The sequence below is a fragment of the Spermophilus citellus genome (assembly GCF_964194105.1).
Source record: "Spermophilus citellus genome assembly, chromosome: 2".
NCBI lineage: Eukaryota > Metazoa > Chordata > Mammalia > Rodentia > Sciuridae > Spermophilus > Spermophilus citellus.
This window is the reverse complement of record NC_138183.1, coordinates 247431450-247448716: the sequence shown is the minus strand read 5'-3', so window position 1 is coordinate 247448716 and position 17267 is coordinate 247431450. Positions and strand designations below refer to the sequence as shown.

General features: G+C 46.3%; 3 protein-coding genes across 3 annotated transcripts; 2 read left to right on the top strand and 1 right to left on the bottom strand.

The window, feature by feature from the left end:
- Window positions 1-252: 252 nt before the first annotated feature.
- Window positions 253-1726, bottom strand: CSKMT (citrate synthase lysine methyltransferase). Its single transcript, XM_081281397.1, has 3 exons — window positions 1347-1726; window positions 1106-1197; window positions 253-922 (listed from the first exon to the last, which is right to left on the bottom strand). The coding sequence occupies exons 2-3, from the start codon at window positions 1158-1160 to the stop codon at window positions 270-272; spliced, it is 708 nt and encodes a 235-aa protein (XP_081137523.1). The 5' UTR covers window positions 1161-1197; window positions 1347-1726; the 3' UTR covers window positions 253-269.
- An 82-nt stretch (window positions 1727-1808) lies between these two features.
- LOC308642460 (uncharacterized protein C11orf98) lies at window positions 1809-5342 on the top strand. Its single transcript, XM_081281404.1, has 4 exons — window positions 1809-1934; window positions 2097-2221; window positions 4506-4603; window positions 4686-5342. Exons 1-4 carry the CDS (start codon window positions 1896-1898, stop codon window positions 4793-4795), a joined length of 372 nt encoding a protein of 123 aa, XP_081137530.1. The 5' UTR covers window positions 1809-1895; the 3' UTR covers window positions 4796-5342.
- A 6317-nt stretch (window positions 5343-11659) lies between these two features.
- Window positions 11660-17196, top strand: INTS5 (integrator complex subunit 5). Its single transcript, XM_081281293.1, has 2 exons — window positions 11660-11815; window positions 13951-17196. The coding sequence occupies exons 1-2, from the start codon at window positions 11736-11738 to the stop codon at window positions 16928-16930; spliced, it is 3060 nt and encodes a 1019-aa protein (XP_081137419.1). The 5' UTR covers window positions 11660-11735; the 3' UTR covers window positions 16931-17196.
- Window positions 17197-17267: the final 71 nt, after the last annotated feature.

Sequence of the window (17267 nt, the reverse complement as noted above, 5' to 3'; positions counted from 1 at the left end):
TTTTTTGGTGGGGGGGGAGGGGGCAGTACTGGCGATTGAATTCATGGGCACCACATACATCCCCAGCCCTAGTTTGTATTTAGAGGAAGGGTCCTATTGAATTGCTTAGTGCCTTGCCTTTGCCGAGTCTGGCTTTGAAGTCAAGATCCTCTTGCTTCAGCCTCTAAAACCACTGGGATTACAGGCATGTGCCATCATGCACAGCTCAGCCATGCATATTCCCAAGATGAAGCTCTTTCCAACAGAAAACACTATGGTTAAGACAATCTTTAATGAGAGCCTTTAACAAAATAAGCAAAGTAGGTAATCCCCCTGAAAGGGCCTAACTCCTGCACAGTCACTGTCCTACCATGAGATCTTTGCTCTAGGCAGGGCAGTCGCACATCAGGGTCCTCATCTGAGAATTGAATTAGGGTCCCTTTGGGGCTTAGGATCCTCAAACATTCTGATAGCAGCTGGTGAGCTCCAGGCAGACCACCACGTGCAACAGCATCCCAGGTGCCCTTGTCCAGCAATAGCTGGAAGGAGCCTGAGGCAGCCACAGGCCCCAGATTCTGGGCATCAGCCTGCATAAAATGGAGGCGGGAGTCAGGGTGCCCAGGGCATAGGGGTGTTTGACCTTGGCCACCCTGCAGAAGGTTGTTCATATGGGCCACAGCCACAGGGGAGAAGTCCACCCCTAGAATACTGACAGGGTATGGGGACTGGGTGTAGAGGCCTGTGCATAGGCTTGAGGTCCCACAGCCCACATCCAGCACCCGCGGTGGAGAGGCAGCTGGTGCCTTTTGCAGTAGTGATAGTAGGAGTTCCTGAACTTCCTCGTATCCAAAGAACCAGTCAAAGGTAGGGCCATTGCCCAGAGGCTGAGCATGGAGCTGATCCCAGAGGCAGCGGTCTGCCAGGCAACTACTGGCCAGGGAACCTATGAACAAAGGTGGAGGAAGGTATGTGTCACCAGTGCTGGAGTTCTATCTCACCGCTGCAAAAAACAGTGCCTATGTATGAGAGAAGGGACTTGTACAAGTGCGTAGAGCTATCGGGGGTTTTAAAAGCCACAATTCCAGGTACTAGATCCCCCAGGTCACTAGGAACTTATCTTTCTTACCCGCCAAGGCGCGGCTGGGCCCCAAGAGTAGGAGTTTTCGGCGCAGCGCAGCCATCCGGAGGTCCGGGCAAAGTCAAGGTCAGCCTAAGAACCTTGCCGTTAAGTGCACTCTGAACTGCTACAAGGCCTGAGCTCAAGGGAAGATCCGCAAATTCCGTGTCACTGAAAAAGGCGTACAGCCTTTCCAAAATCCGCAGCCTTGAAGGGAAAAAAAATAACAAAAACCGAAACAACAAAAAACGCACACAGATTTACCAGTAAGAACAGCTTTTATTGGTTGCAATGGTGAATGGAGGAGAGGGTAGACGACAGCTCACGCTCCTGCGGTGGTATTCGCAGATCTGAAACCAAAGAAGATGGCGTGAGCACCCTGTCAGACCGCTGGACCTCAGTCCTGTGCTGCTCCAAGGAGAACCTTGTCTCGGCGCTTGAGGATAGAACCGGCAGACAGGAAACCGCCGGCACCGAAGACATGACGCCGAGGGGACAGAACCCTTTCCTTCTGCCTCCGTACATAACGGGAAGCAGGACCGCACGCCTGGTTTCCGCCAAGAAAAGGAGGCCTGCAAGCCCACCCACAACCACCTCAGCTAAGCCTCCCGCTCCCAGCGAACAGCCCACACTTACTGGGTAGTTGCTCTCTGAAAGGAAGCAAACACCCTCGAGCTCCCTTATATACGCCCAGGACCGCCTCCCCCAGCTCCGATTGGCTCGCGGAGGGCGGGGGTGGAGCCCTGGGGCAGTGGCGTGAAGCGGAAGTGCGTGCCCCGGACGCGGAGGGGACGCACTCATGGGGGGTCCAGGGGGGAAGATCAACCGGCCTCGAACGGTGATTTTTGTGGGATTGCTGCTTTGTTTCTCCAAGCTTCCGGGAGCCCTCTTCTGTCACCCGAGATGGGATTGATGGGGGACTGGGATCGCCGCGGTGGTGGCTCTGGGTATCTGTGTTCGTGCGCGGCCTCAGCCTGATTCGCATCTTTATCCCTTGCAGGAGCTGAAGAAGAAGCTGTTCAAGCGCCGGCGGGTGTTGAACCGGGAGAAGCGACTGAGGCATCAGGTGGTCGGGGCTGTGATAGACGAAGGGCTGATCACACGGCATCACCTCAAGAAGCGGGCGTGAGTACTAGACCTCCTGCCGTCGGTCCGCCCTCCGGCCGTAGCTCCGGAGCCGCCATCACTCAGCTTTCCTTGTACTTTCGCTTTTATGTAGGGAACGTTTGTCGGCTGTTCTGCTTTTCTTTGCATCTTCGACCCTAATGAGAATCCCAGGAAGGCTGTTCATTCTCCCAACCGCTAGTAACAATCTATATTAATTTAGGTATTGGTAGTAAATCTGCGCGCACGCCCCCCTCCCCCCCTTTTGAGAGGCGGTGGGTATCAGGGATGGAACTCTGGAATACTCCACCACTGCGCCTCGTCCCCAGCCCTATTTTGTATTTTATTTAGGATCTCGCTAAATTGCCGAGGCTGGTTTTGAACTCGAGATCCTTCCACAGCCTCCAGAGCCGCGTGTACCACCACGACTGGCACACACGCATCTTGATTCCAGTGGCTCTGGAGGCTGAGGCAGGAGGATCCCAAGTTCCAGGCCAGCCTCAGCAATTTAGCGAGACCCTGTCTTTAAATAAAAAATATAAAGGGCTCGGAGGGGCTGGAGATGTAGCTCAGTTGGTAGAGTGTTGCCTTGCATGCATAAGGCCCTGAGTTCAATCCCCAGCACCACAAAAAAAAAAAGGTGGGGGGGCTTGGCATGTACTCAGTGGTTAAGCACCCCTGGGTTCAATCCCTGGTTACTAAAAAAAAAAAAAGAGAGACAAAGAAAAAAATATATATATTACATAAGGAAAATAAAAGTATATGTATATATACATATATTACATAAAGAAAACAAAAGTGTGTAGATATGTGTGCATAACTTGAATTTTCCCAAAGATACACACAGGATTTTTCATAGCAGTTTCAATGCTGCTGAGTCTTGGGAAAGACTACCTGTTCCATTAATCACTTTGTTGGTTTGTTTTCAGTACTGGGGATTAAACCCAGGGGGCTTGACCTCTGAGCTATGTCCCATCCCCTTTATAATATTTAGTTTTGAGAAAGAGTCTGGTTAGGTTGCAGAGTATGGCTTCGAACTTGTAATCTTACTGCTTTGGCTTCCAGATTCACTGGGATCACAAGCCTGTGCCATCTTGGCCAGCCCATTAATTACTTTATTTATCTTTTTTTTTTTTTTTTCTTACCTGGGAGTGAGCCTCAGAGCAAAATCAAACATTGAGCTACATCCCCAGCCCTTTTTTATTTTTTAATTTTGAGACAGCCTTGCTAAGTTGCTGAGACTGGCTTGGACCTGCCATCCTCCTTCCTTAGCCTCCTGAGCTATTGGGATTAAGGTGTGGGCCACCACCCTCACCTGGCCCTGTTAATTAGTTTCTACCTCCTTTCATTGACTTCTTAAAAATATTTGAAGTACTGGGGCTGGGGCTGTAGCTCAGTAGCAAAGCAGTTGCCTTGCATACGTGAGGCAAGGGTTCAATCCTCAGCACCACATAAAAATAAATAAAGATACTGTGTATCCATCTACAAGTAAAAAAAATATTTTAAAAATATATTTAAGAGTACCTACTACATGTGGGAGGCTGCCATGTCATGTAACCAGCAATTTTCCCCTCCTGAATGGTTGAGGCACTGTCGGTCATCTGCACCCCCCCCCCCCCCATGATCTGGCTACTCTTAAGTTGCTGAAAATGGTAACCCGGATCTTGAGGGTAGAAATAATGCAACCAAATGTGTCTTCATGCGTAGGCGTGCCTTCCTCAACTCCATGAGTCAAGCTAAGCTCACCTGTTCCTTTGTGATTTTTTCCCCCTTACCCTGTTTGGGATAGAATGTTCCAGGGAGATGCCCTTTGTGTGTCCCCTTTTCTTACTCTGCCCTTGGGTGTGGCCTTCCTAGATGTCAGTCAACCTGCTGACAGCAGACATCATAAAGCTAGACTCAGCCCCTTGAAACCTGACCTCTTGCCTCATTTGAATGGCTTCTGCTCAATAAAAGGGGTCAGCGTGTGCTCACCTGCTTTCTCTCTCTTTCTGCGGACCCTTAAGGTCAAAGGAGCTATCACAGCACCCCCAAAGAAAAAGGTATTTCTGTCTCTTGTGTGGTTATTTTGCACAGCCCAGTTCCCCTGGAGTAACCCTGAGTGTTTTAGTCAAGATATGTGAGATATGTGTTGAGATTTAGATCAAATAAAGTATGTTAAAATCTGAAGTTGGAAAGACTTACAACCTTAGACTTATACAGTTGTGTGATTTGAATAGAAAGACACTTTCCATAGCCAGAAATACTTTTGTGACCTAGGTTGTTCAGTATAACCTGGGTATCTTTGCTCCTACCTACCCTTCAGATCCAGTGCACGTGCCAATATAACTCTGTCAGGGAAGAAACGCAGAAAACTCCTACAGCAGATCCGGCTTGCCCAGAAAGAGAAGGCAGCAATGGAAGGTGACACTAGGGCACAAAAGGAGGGAGAGGGGGAACATGGGTTTATTTAGCTCCTTAACTCTTTCTCTTTCCTTTTGCTCAGTGGAAGTCCCTTCAAAACCAGCCAGGACTAGTGATCCACAGCCCAAACGACAAAAGAAGATTAAACCCCCTCAGGATATAGACATGGAGAATCTTGAGGATGAGAGCTAAGGTTCTTATCTCTTCCACCAGATTTTCAACTGGAGCCAACAGGATTGTGGTTGTTCAGAGTTTTTTGGCGAAAGCATTACCTGCTTTCACTCATCCCAGTTCCTCCTACATAATGGCTACTGACTTCTACTGGAGGGATATGTTGGGAGGGAAGAGGGTATAAAAGAAAGATTTGAGGAGGGCCCAACTCCCATTTATGATTAATCCCTAGAGCTTTGACTGACATGTGATACAGTCTAAGGATGGAGGGTGGGTCATGAAAAGAGTTCTGTGGGTATGGATGGAGGCAGTCTACAAACAGAACCCACAGAGCTTGTTTGAGCAAAAATAATGAGTAGTGGTCTCTGGCAACCTGGTCTCTTCTGTCTCTTTTCATTTCTGACAATAATAGAGATATTGTAGGAATGACAAGGGGTTAAAGATCCTGATCCCAGTCTTGCCTTAGTGCCTGTGTGATCAGGATGGGCAAGTCACTTCATGTTTGTACTGTTTCCTTTGCTAGATTATGTTTTTAATAAAATAAATACCAAACATATATATATATATATATATATATATATATATATATATATATATATACACTTTTTTTTTTTCCTTCTTTATTTCCTTAAGCTAGTGCTAAGGAAAAAACCCAGAGCTTCACATGCCAGGCAAGTGCTCTCTACCGAGTTCCATTTCCAGCCCTGAGTAGCTGGGATCACAGGCCTGCGTTAACTTTTAAAACTGTGGGAAGCTGTGGTTGAGGTATTTAAAGAGAAAAGCTGCCTTTGCAGAAGTGCATTCAACTGAAGAAAGGCTTGATTTTCTTCCCTTCCCTGTTTAGTCTGCATGGGGAGGGTTTAAGTCCATTGTTACCCTTTCCTCAGCTTTTTTTTTTTTTTTTTTTGTAGTTGTAGATGGACAGTATGTCTATTTTATTTGTTTATTTTATGCAGTGCTAAAATAAATAAACCCACTGCCTCACACCTGTTAGGCAAGCACTCTGCCATCAAGCCACAGTCCCAGTCCCCCTCCCTCAGCTTTATAGTAAAGTTCAGAAGTATAATGAACCTTTGTATACCCTTTACTTAGATTGACTAGTTAACATTTTCCTACACTTATCTCTTTCTGTACAAATATATGTGTGTTGTCCTAGCTAAATGAAAATCATTTGAAAATCTAGAAAAGATTTTATCCTTAAGAACATTATTTTATACAGCCAAATACTATTACCACACCTATGATTTTAAAAAAAATATATATTTATTTTTATATGATGTGGAGGATTGAACCCAGTGCCTCACATGTGTGAAGCAAGCACTCTACCGCTGAGCTATAACCCTAGCTCCTATGATTTTTTTTTTTTTTTTAAAGATAAAACTTTTGGGGGCTGGGGATGTGGCTCAAGCGGTAGCGCGCTGGCCTGGCATGCGTGCGGCCCGGGTTTGATCCTTAGCACCACATACCAACAAAGATGTTGTGTCCACAGAGAACTAAAAAAAAAATAAATAAAAATTCTCTCTCTCTCTCTCTCTCTCTCTCTCTCTCTCTCTCTCCCCTCTCTCACTCTCTCTTTAAAAAAAAAAAGATAAAACTTTTGATATTTATTTTTCAGTTTTTGGCGGACACAGCATACTTTGTATGTGGTGCTAAGGATCGAACCCGGGCCGCATGCATGCCAGGCGAGCGTGCTACCGCTTGAGCCAAATCCCCAGCCCTCCTATGATTTTTAATATTCATAAAATAGCTAGTTTGGGGACTTGGTTGTGACTCAGCAGTAGAATGCTCGCCTAGTACGTATGAGGCCCTAGTTTGATCCTCAGCAAATGGAAAAATAAAGGTATTGTGTCCAACTACAAATAAAAAAATAGCTAGTTTTTCATATTCAAATATCCCGTTCTCTCAATAACATTCTTTGTCATTTTTCTCCCCCGAAAATCCAGGAGCCAATCAAAGATGACATAGTGCATTTGTCATGTCTTTAATCCAGAAAAAGTACTCCCTTAGCTTGTCTTATATGATAATTTAGAAGGGTACGACCTAATTTTATTTGAGAATATTCTACAATCTTGTTTTTGTCTGAGTGTTTATGAATATTTCAGTGAATTTAGGATAAATAAGTAATTTAGACAAAAATTACATAAATGATTTATATACTTCCCTATTATAATGTTAGTTTGTTTCATTAATGGTAACTCTTTAAGTGGCAAGGGAAAATAAACATACTCTTTGTAATTAATGTATGGATTACTTATTAATCCATAGGAATTAATGAGTATGAATATTTACCAATGGCATCACTCAGCGCTGTTAATATTCATGGTGATTACCTGGATTAGTTATTACTGTGTTGCAGAATAGTGATTTTCTAATTCTGTCATTTATTCGTATTATTCCTATGACAGTCTGCGGAGAAGAGCCCCTACCTTGCTTTTTAGAATTACTATGGATTTTTTTCAGTATGTTTAACATTGATAATTATCATTTTTTTCATGGTCATTGTGCCAAAATTAGTCAGCACTAGCTTGTTCAATGTGGTCCCTGTGACCTTTTACACAATTACTGTATTTGAGCTCTTCCTTGCTTTCTGTTGCCAGGCTCACCTAGCATTTTCCTTTGTCAAGTTGTTTTTGTTTTGTTTTGTGGTGCTGGGAATGATGTTCAGGGCCTCACAAATGCTAGGCAAGTGCTCTACCACTGAGCTACATCTTGTGCCCTTCAGTTTTGAATACAGAAAGGAAAAATAGTTGTTTGAAACACTGGCAGGCATGATGGCGCATGTCTGTGATCCTAGTGACTTGCAAGATTCTGTCTCAAATAAATAAAAAAGACTGAAGATGTAGCTGGGGATGTAGTTTAGTGGTGAAGTGCCTCTGGGTTCAATCCCCAGTACCTGCCCCCTAAGAAAAAACTGAAATGTATTCGGATGTAGTAACAAGAGAAGGGAGGGTACATCCATACTTAACACGTTTTTTCCCTCCCACTCTTTATATTCTTCTAACTCCTGTGCTTAGTGCCAAAAAGTAGCTTACTGTGTTCTTGGAACTGTCAACTCTAGTGTAGATTAGAGTGACGTGATAAAAGGGGAGATGGAAAAAAGATGAAGATGTAGAGAGAGGCAAGGATCTTATAAGTCCTTTACAGAATTTCAATTTTTTTTCAAAGGCATAGATAGAGGTTTATTTAGGAAAGTAGATACATATTCAAGGGAGACTGGAGGCAATTTTTTTTTTTTTTAAGAGGCCTTTGGGGATAAAGCAAGAATATACACTTGCCTGGTATCTTAATTCCAGCTACTCTGGAGGCTGAGGCAGGAAGGTTACAAAGTTCATAGGCCAATTACAGCAACATTGAGACCCTAAGCAACTTATCTCAAAATAAAAAATAAAAACTTATCTCAAAATAAAAACTACTGAGGCTATAGCATAATGGTAAAGTATATCTGGGTTCAATATATTAAAAATAAGGGAGAATGTAGACAACCTGGAATTTTAATTTTAGTCTAAATAAAAAGGAATGTATTAAAGTTACTTTTAAAAACAATGTTTTAGATGTTGATGGACTTATTCATTTATTTATCTGTGGTACTGAGAATCAAACCCAGTGTCTCACACTTGTGAAGCAAGCGTTCTACCATTGAGCCACAATTCCAGCCCCTTTAAAAAAAAAATTATTTTTTAGGTGTAGATGGACACAACACAATGCCTTTTTTTTTTTTATGTGGTGCTGAGAATCGAACCTGGGTCCCGCATGCGCTAGGCGAGCGCTCAACCGCTGAGCCACAATCCCAGCCCTAAAATTGTTTTAAATTTGAATTTTTAGTATAAAAATTTCAAACAAAACCAGAGAAAAAATTACTCATCTCCCAGCTCTAATCTTCATTCATACCCTCTTTATATATATATATATATTTTTTTTTTTCAGTTGTAGTTGGAGACAATACCTTTATTTTATTCATTTTTATTTTTATTTGGTGCTGAGGATGAAACCCAGGACCTTGCACACGTTAGGTGAGCACTATACTGCTGAGCCACAACCCCTGCCCCCTCATCTATATGCTTTTGCAAACATTCACCCCCACCCTTTGCAAGTACAGAAATTGAACTCGGGAAACTTCTACCACTGAGCCACATCCTCAATCCTTTTTATTATTATTTTTTTATTTTGAGACAGAGTCTTGCTAGTTTGCTGAGGCTAGACTTGAATTTGTGATTTGTGATCTTCCTGCCTCAGCTTCCCAAATCACTGGGATTACAGGCCATGTACCACCACATCTGGCCTCCGCCTTTTTTTTTGGTACTGGGGATTGAACTTAGGGTCACTCAACCACTGAGCCACATTGCCAGCCCTATTTTGTATTTTATTTAGAGACAGGGTTTTACTGAGTTGGTTAATGCCCCGCTTTTGAGAAAGCTGGTTTTGAACTCTTGATCTCCTGCTTCAGCCTCCTGAGCCACTGAGATTAAAGTCATGCACCACTGCTCCCGGCTCCTTTGTTTTTTTTTTTTTTTTTTTTTTTTTCCTTAAAAGGGAGAGAGAGAGAGAATTTTAATATTTATTTTTTAGTTCTCGGCGGACACAACATCTTTGTTGGTATGTGGTGCTGAGGATCAAACCCGGGCCGCACACATGCCAGGCGAGCGCGCTACCGCTTGAGCCACATCCCCAGCCCTCCTTTGGTTTTTTTTTTTTTTTTTTTTAGAATTTTTAATATTTATTTTTTAGTTCTCGGCGGACACAACATCTTTGTTGGTATGTGGTGCTGAGGATCGAACCCGGGCCGCACGCATGCCAGGCGAGCGCGCTACCGCTTGAGCCACATCCCCAGCCCCCTCCTTTGGTTTTTTTAATAAAAAAAAAAATATTTTTGAGACAGGGTCTTACTAAATTGCTGAGGGCCTCTCTGAATTGCTGAAGATGGCTTCAAACTTGCTGATCCTAAAAAAAATGTGGTATATATACACAATGGAATATTACTCAGCCTTAAAGAAGAATGAAATTATGGCATTTGTAGGTAAATGGATGGAACTAGAGAATATCATGCTAAGTGAAACAAGCCAATCCCAAAAAAGCAAATCCCAAATATTCTCTCTGATAATCCATCAGAGATGCTGATCCATAGTGGGGGGTAGGGAAGAATAAAGGAATTTTGGTTTGTGTAAAGGGGAGAGGAGGTGAAGTCGTGGGGATGGGAAGGACGGTAGAATAGGACATTACTCTATATACATGTATTATCACACTACTGGAGTGACTCTGCACCATGTATAGCCAGAGGAATGAGAAGTCGTGCTCCATTTGTATACCATATGCTAAAATGCATTCTACTGTAAAATAAATAAAAACCAAAACAACAGCAAAAACCTTTGCTGATACTCCTGCCTAAATCTTCTCAGTCCCTCGGATTACATGTATACACCACCACAGCAAGATTTTTTTTTTTTTTTTTTTTCTGGACAGGATCTCCTAAAGTCCAAGAGGCTGGCCTCAAACATATAGATCCTCTTAACCTCAGCCTCTTGAATGGCTGGAATTACATGCATGTCATCTAACCCAGCTTTCACAGTATTAAGAATATACTAATTCCAGGGAGATACTTTTTTTTTTTTTTTTTTTTTTTTTTTTTGCAGTGTTTCGAATTAAATCCAAGGTCTGGTGCATGATAGGCAAGTGTTCTATCACTGAGCTATATTCCCAGCCCCAAGAGTATTGCTTTTGACAAAACAGGAGCTGGGGATGCATTTCAATAATAGAGCACTTACCTTGTATGCTCCAGGCCCTGGTTTTAGCTCCAGCATGGCCAAGAGAAAGAGAAAGAAAGTTGGTTTTATTGTCAAAGAGCTTTTTTGTTTGTTCAACAAATACAGTAAAAATAGTGCTATACAGTGAATGTTTTACCTCATTTCAATTTTCCTAACAACTCTGTGAGATAGTTATATTATTGGTTCTTCATTTCCAGAAGAGGAAAACAGGCATGAAGAGGTCATGTAGAGTACACAGCTAACAGGCTGGGGATATAGCTCGGTTGGTAGAGTGCTTGCTTTGCATGCACTAAGGCCCTGGTTTCAATCCCCAGCACTTCACCACACACACGTTACCCCCCACACACACACAGCTAATGAATTGAATAGTTGGAAATTGATCTAGGTAGACCAGCTAAATTGGGAGCTCTTGATGAAGTGTACTGGCTGCATAAATACATAACAATCAACAAGTTCTGTCTCTGTCAGATGTGGGGAAGGTCCCCATGTTGTTGTGAAATTGGGGGGCGGATAGGAAAGCTTAAGCAAGGAAGACTGATAGAAGGTTGTTCTCGTCTATGACTGGAAGGACCCCTTCAGTTTAGCCCAGTTTGTTTTGGTATCTCTGTTTTTCTTATGATTTTTTTCTTCTTTCTTTCCTTCTCTTTTCCGCTTTCCCCTTCTTTAATTGCTTTTTAGTTTTGTTTTGTTTTGTTTGTGCTGAGATCCAGGGCTTAGTGCATGGTGGACGAGCGCTCTATTGCTGAGTTACGTCCCGAGGCCTGGTGCTTCTTTTTCTTCTTCTTCTTTTTGTTGTTGGTGTTGTTATCGATGAACCTTTATTTTTTATTTATTAGTTTGCGATGCTGACTTTCGAACCCAGGGCCTCACAAACACGGCAGGCAAGCGCCGACCCACAACCCCAATCCCTGGTGCTTCATTTTTTTAAAAGCTCGCGAGTTGTACATTTGTATTTTCGGATTCAGGAAAAATAAATACCACCGTGAATGGCCACGGCCAGCTTAATTGTGTCCATAGCCCTTGCAAAAACATGGTTTGCCCGCTATCAAGATGGGATGCGGAACCAATGTACTAGGGTCCCAGACATAGCCGGATTAGTTTTCCTGAGAAGCCTGGTCGCGGGTTTCTTTCGCGTTTCCCGTCAGCGCGCATGCGCCGCCTACTCTGCTGCTCCCGCGTCGGGCTTGGGGTAGGGCTGCGGGATGTCCGCGTTGTGCGACCCTCCCGGGGCTCCAGGGCCTCCCGGGCCTGCCCCCGCCACCCACGGTCCCGCGCCTCTCAGGTAGTCAGAGCCCTTGGTATCTTCCCCCATCGCGCGGCTCCGCGCGGATCCCTAGCGTTCTCGGCAGAAACCCGGATCCTACCTCGAGAACTCAGGGTTCTCAGAGATTCCTGGTCGCGTCCTCCCAGAACTCAGGGACCTTGTCACCAAAAGTGTGGGCTCCAGTGCCCGCCCTCCCAAGACCTGGGTCCTGCCTTTCCCTAGACCCCTATACCGAGCTACCCCAGGCCCTGGCCTTGCTCTCTCAAGAGTCGGGGATATCAGAACTCTTGGGAACCCAGTCGCCCTTCCCCTTGTAGACCCGTAGAGACTCAGGGCTCTGACTTCTGGAGAGTCCCTGAGAACCCAGGCCCAGAAACCATCTGAATGCTTCCGCCAACCGTTCCCTTGCACATTCCCTTCATCTTGGGTGGTTTTTGTTTTTGTTGGAACCCGAGAGGAATGGCCCAGTGAGGGCCTATACCTACCCCCAAGCCCTGCTCCCGCCCCCCCCCCCATCCTTTTTTGTCAGAAAAAACGATAAGAGGAAGGGGATTTTGCCTTCTTCCATAACACTGCCTTCAGAATTTCCAAGATGGAACCCATATGTTTCAGAAGGGGAAGGCTTGAAAGGCATTACCCTGGGCTCTGGGCCACCTTGATTCCCAGGCACATTGAGGGTGCTGGGTAGTTGGTGATTGTTGATTTGGTGGTTGATTTGGTTAGGATTCTTGCGCATGTGGGAAGAAACAGGTATTTGGGAGGGTGAGCCCTTAATAAGGGGCTTACATTCTTTTTTCATTAAAAGTCAAATATCAGAGTGCTTGAGTTGGGAGAGGTGCTTTAAAGTCAGGAAGATTTTTTTTTTTTTTTAAATGGGGATTGAATCCAGGAGTGCTCTACCACCGAGCTATATACCCCCAATCCTATTTATTTATTTATTTAACCAAGGATTGAACCCAGGGGCGCTTACCTACTGAGCCACATCCCCAGACTGTTTTTTTTTTTTTTTTTTAATATTTTATTTAGAGACAGGGTCTCACTAAATTGATTAGGGCCTCTCCACATTGCTTAGCACCTCTTTTAAGTTTTTGAGGCTGCCTTTGAACTTGGGATCCTCCTGCCTCAGCCTCTTTGGCTGGTGGGATTACAGGGGTGTGCCACCATGCCCAGCTTTTAAAAATTTTTTTGCGATAAGTTCTCACTAAATTCCTGAGGGTCTCACTAAGTTGCTGAGCCTGGTCTTAAACTGGTGATCCTCCTTCCTGATCTTAAACTTGCGATCCTCCTGCTTTAGCCTCCCAAGTTGCTTTGTTACCGGTCTGCACCACCACACCTATCTTGGAAAGGTACTTTTAAAGCAGATATTATAGAAGCACAAAATATGCTTAATTAATTCAACAAATATTTATTGAGTACTTCCTATACATCAGGCACCTTAATGGAAGGGGATTCAGTGCTGAAGAGCACAGAAATGGTATCTGTCCTTTTGGAACATATAGTCTGATTGCTTTACCTTGATTTTCTTACCTGCAAAATGAGACCATAATAGTCCTATGTTATTGAACTGTTGTCAGGACTGAAATAACACATGCCAAGTACTTAAAAGAGCCCCTTGCCTGGCTATAAAGTAGTTCAGTGGCCTTAGCATGTGCAAGGCCCTGGGTTCATTCCTGGCATGAAAAAAAAAAAAAGCATATGGCCATTTTAAGAATTATTCAGGCTGGGAGCAGCCAGCCTCAGCAACTTATTGAAACCCTATCTCAAAATAAAAAGGGCTGAGGAGTATAGCTCAGTGGTTGAGCAACCCTGGGCTAATTCCCCAGTACTGGGGAGGGAAGGGGGAGTTATTATTGTCATGAGGGAAAAAGCATTTATTGAGTTATTAGTATGAGCCAGGTATGGTACATAAATGCTCTAAAAACTTAGTGGGGTACGGTTGTAACTCAGTGGTTAGAGTGCTTGCCTAGGATTTGTGAGGCACTGGGTTCAATTCTTAGCACCACATAAATAAATAAAATAAAGGTTCATTGAAAAAAAAATTCTAAAAACTTAAGATATAGTTATTATCTTTATTTTACATAGAAAGAAACTGAAGTTCACAGTGGAAATAAAACTTGTCTAACATAACCCAACATTCCTTTGCTTCCTTATAGTGCTCAGGAGCTGTCCCAGGAAATCAAGGCTTTTCTGACTGGAGTAGATCCCATTCTGGGCCACCAACTCTCAGCCCGGGAACATGCTCGCTGTGGTCTTCTCTTGCTCCGGTCTTTGCCACCTGCTCGTGCTGCTGTGCTTGACCACTTAAGAGGTGTTTTTGATGAGAGTGTCAGGGCCCATCTGGCTGCTCTAGATGAAAGCCCTGTGTCTGGTCCATCTCACCTTCGTCCATCTTCATCCTCCCATGTCCCTGCTGGGGGACCTGGTCTAGAGGATGTGGTGCAGGAAGTACAGCAGGTGCTGTCTGAGTTTATTCGGGCCAACCCAAAGGCCTGGGCACCTGTGATTAGTGCATGGTCCATTGACCTCATGGGACAACTGAGCAGCACATATTCAGGCCAACATCAGCGTGTGCCCCATGCCACTGGCTCTCTCAATGAACTGCTGCAGCTGTGGATGGGGTGTAGGGCCACCCGTACATTAATGGACATCTATGTGCAGTGTCTCTCTGCTCTCATTGGTAGCTGCCCAGATGCATGCGTGGATGCTTTGCTGGATACTTCTGTCCAGCATTCCCCACACTTTGACTGGGTTGTAGCACATATTGGCTCCTCTTTTCCTGGCACCATCATCTCCCGAGTCCTCTCCTGTGGCCTTAAGGACTTCTGTGTCCATGGTGGGGCTGGAGGTGGAACTGGTGGTAGTGGTGGAAACTCTTCTCAAACCCCCTCTACGGACACCTTCCCTGGATCTCCTGCCATTCCTGGGGAGAAACGGGTACCCAAGATTGCCTCTGTTGTAGGCATCCTAGGGCACCTGGCCTCCCGCCATGGAGACAGCATCCGACGGGAGCTTCTGCGAATGTTTCATGATAGCCTGGCAGCGGGTACTGGGGGCCGGAGTGGGGACCCCTCTCTTCAGGCCACAGTTCCCTTCCTTCTGCAGCTGGCAGTCATGTCACCAGCTTTGCTGGGTACAGTCTCAGGAGAGCTCGTGGATTGCCTCAAGCCCCCAACTGTGCTGAGCCAGCTGCAGCAACACCTGCAGGGATTCCCCCGAGAGGAGCTGGACAACATGCTGAACCTGGCTGTGCATCTGGTGAGCCAGGCCTCTGGGGCAGGTGCCTACCGTCTGCTGCAGTTCCTGGTAGACACAGCTATGCCTGCTTCAGTCATTACCACCCAGGGCCTGGCTGTGCCAGACACTGTACGTGAGGCCTGTGACCGACTGATGCAACTCCTGCTACTGCACCTACAAAAACTGGTTCATCATCGAGGAGGGTCTCCTGGGGAAGGGGTGCTGGGCCCACCCCCACCCCCCCGTCCAGTGCCCTTTCTAGATGCTCTGAGAAACCATGTTGGAGAGCTGTGTGGAGAGACGTTACGGCTGGAACGGAAGCGCTTCCTCTGGCAGCACCAGCTCCTAGGTCTGCTGTCTGTCTATACCCGGCCTAGCTGTGGACCTGAAGCCTTGGGTCATTTACTGAGCCGAGCCCGAAGCCCTGAAGAGTTGAGTTTGGCCACCCAGTTATATGCAGGGCTGGTGGTCAGTCTCTCTGGCCTTCTGCCCCTGGCTTTCCGAAGCTGCCTGGCTCGGGTACATGCAGGGATTTTACAACCTCCCTTCACAGCCCGGTTTCTGCGCAACTTGGCACTGCTAGTGGGGTGGGAACAGCAGGGTGGCGAGGGCCCTGCAGCCCTAGGGGCTCGGTTTGGGGAATCTGCCTCAGCCCATCTGTCTGACCTGGCTCCTCTCCTGCTACATCCTGAGGAGGAAGTAGCTGAAGCTGCTGCCTCCCTTCTGGCTATTTGTCCCTTTCCTCTGGAAGCCCTGTCCCCCTCCCAACTCCTAGGACTGGTGAGGGCTGGGGTGCACCGCTTCTTTGCCTCTTTGAGGCTGCATGGCCCTCCAGGTGTGGCATCAGCCTCTCAGCTTCTCACCCGCCTGTCTCAGACCTCCCCAGCTGGACTCAAGGCTGTCTTGCAGCTGCTAGTTGAGGGAGCCTTACATCGGGGCAATACAGAACTGTTTGGAGGAGAAATAGATGGAGAGGATGAGACTCTCTCAATTACATCAGCTCCTTTGGCTTCTGCCTCCCTGTTGGACACTAACCGTCGGCACACTGCAGCTGTGCCAGGCCCTGGAGGGATCTGGTCAGTTTTCCATGCTGGAGTCATTGGCCGTGGCTTAAAGCCACCCAAGTTTGTCCAATCGAGAAACCAGCAGGAGGTGATCTATAACACCCAGAGCCTCCTCAGTCTCCTGGTACACTGCTGCAGTGCCCCTGGGGGCACTGAATATGGGGGTTGTTGGGGGGCTCCCACCCTGAGCCCAGAGGCAGCCAAAGCAGTTGCTGTGACCTTGGTGGAAAGTGTTTGTCCTGATGCAGCTGGTGCTGAGCTGGCCTGGCCTCCTGAGGATCATGCCCGGGCCACTGTGGAGCGGGATCTCCGCATTGGCCGGCGCTTTCGGGAACAGCCCCTGCTCTTTGAGCTGTTAAAGCTGGTAGCAGCTGCACCTCCAGCCCTGTGCTACTGTTCCGTGCTGCTACGGGGACTGTTGGCTGCCCTCTTGGGCCACTGGGAAGCCTCTAGGCACCCTGATACAGCCCACTCCCCCTGGCATCTGGAGGCATCCTGCACCTTGGTGGCTGTCATGGCTGAAGGATGCCTTTTGCCACCAGCCCTGGGTAATATGCACGAAGTATTTAGACAACTGGCACCTTTTGAAGTACGTTTGCTGCTGCTTAGTGTCTGGGGCTTTCTCCGGGAGCATGGGCCTTTGCCCCAGAAGTTCATCTTCCAGTCTGAGCGAGGCCGCTTCATCCGGGACTTCTCCAGAGAGGGTGGGGGTGAAGGAGGACCGCATCTGTCTGTGCTGCACAGTGTCCTGCATCGCAACATCGATCGCCTGGGCCTTTTCTCTGGCCGTTTCCAGGCACCTTCACCATCTACTTTACTTCGGCAGGGGACATAACCCTTTTCCTGCATCAGAAGCCGCGTGAAATTAAGCAATGGAAGAAAAGCCTAAGGTGCTACAGAAAGGCGGAGGTTTCTAAGTCCTTGGCCTAATGAGCGCTGTCACTTTTTTCCTATCGTATCGTTTTTTTCTAAATAAAATTTGGAGAGTTGAGACAAATAGTCCAGTGCTTCTGTCTGATCATGAGAGCGGGCAAAGTCGGACTGTAACTAACTATGGGTGTCCCTGTCCCTGTCCTCAAGCCCCACCTCTAGCCCCGCCCCCGAGGGCATTTAGCGTGTAGCTCTGCCAATGAAACAGGAGTTGGCTACGTTCCTGCCGGGCCAATCAGAAA

Excerpts from the sequence above, each read along its gene's own strand:
- CSKMT (XM_081281397.1), bottom strand. The coding sequence starts at position 1,160 with ATGGCTGCGCTGCGCCGAAAACTCCTACTCTTGGGGCCCAGCCGCGCC. Across the intron at positions 923-1,105 it reads GCCCAGCCGCGCCTTGGCGG|GTTCCCTGGCCAGTAGTTGC; the intron begins GTAAGAAAGATA and ends CTTTGTTCATAG.
- LOC308642460 (XM_081281404.1), top strand. The coding sequence starts at position 1,896 with ATGGGGGGTCCAGGGGGGAAGATCAACCGGCCTCGAACG. Across the intron at positions 2,222-4,505 it reads CATCACCTCAAGAAGCGGGC|ATCCAGTGCACGTGCCAATA; the intron begins GTGAGTACTAGA and ends CCTACCCTTCAG. Across the intron at positions 4,604-4,685 it reads AGAGAAGGCAGCAATGGAAG|TGGAAGTCCCTTCAAAACCA; the intron begins GTGACACTAGGG and ends CCTTTTGCTCAG.
- INTS5 (XM_081281293.1), top strand. The coding sequence starts at position 11,736 with ATGTCCGCGTTGTGCGACCCTCCCGGGGCTCCAGGGCCTCCCGGGCCT. Across the intron at positions 11,816-13,950 it reads CACGGTCCCGCGCCTCTCAG|TGCTCAGGAGCTGTCCCAGG; the intron begins GTAGTCAGAGCC and ends GCTTCCTTATAG.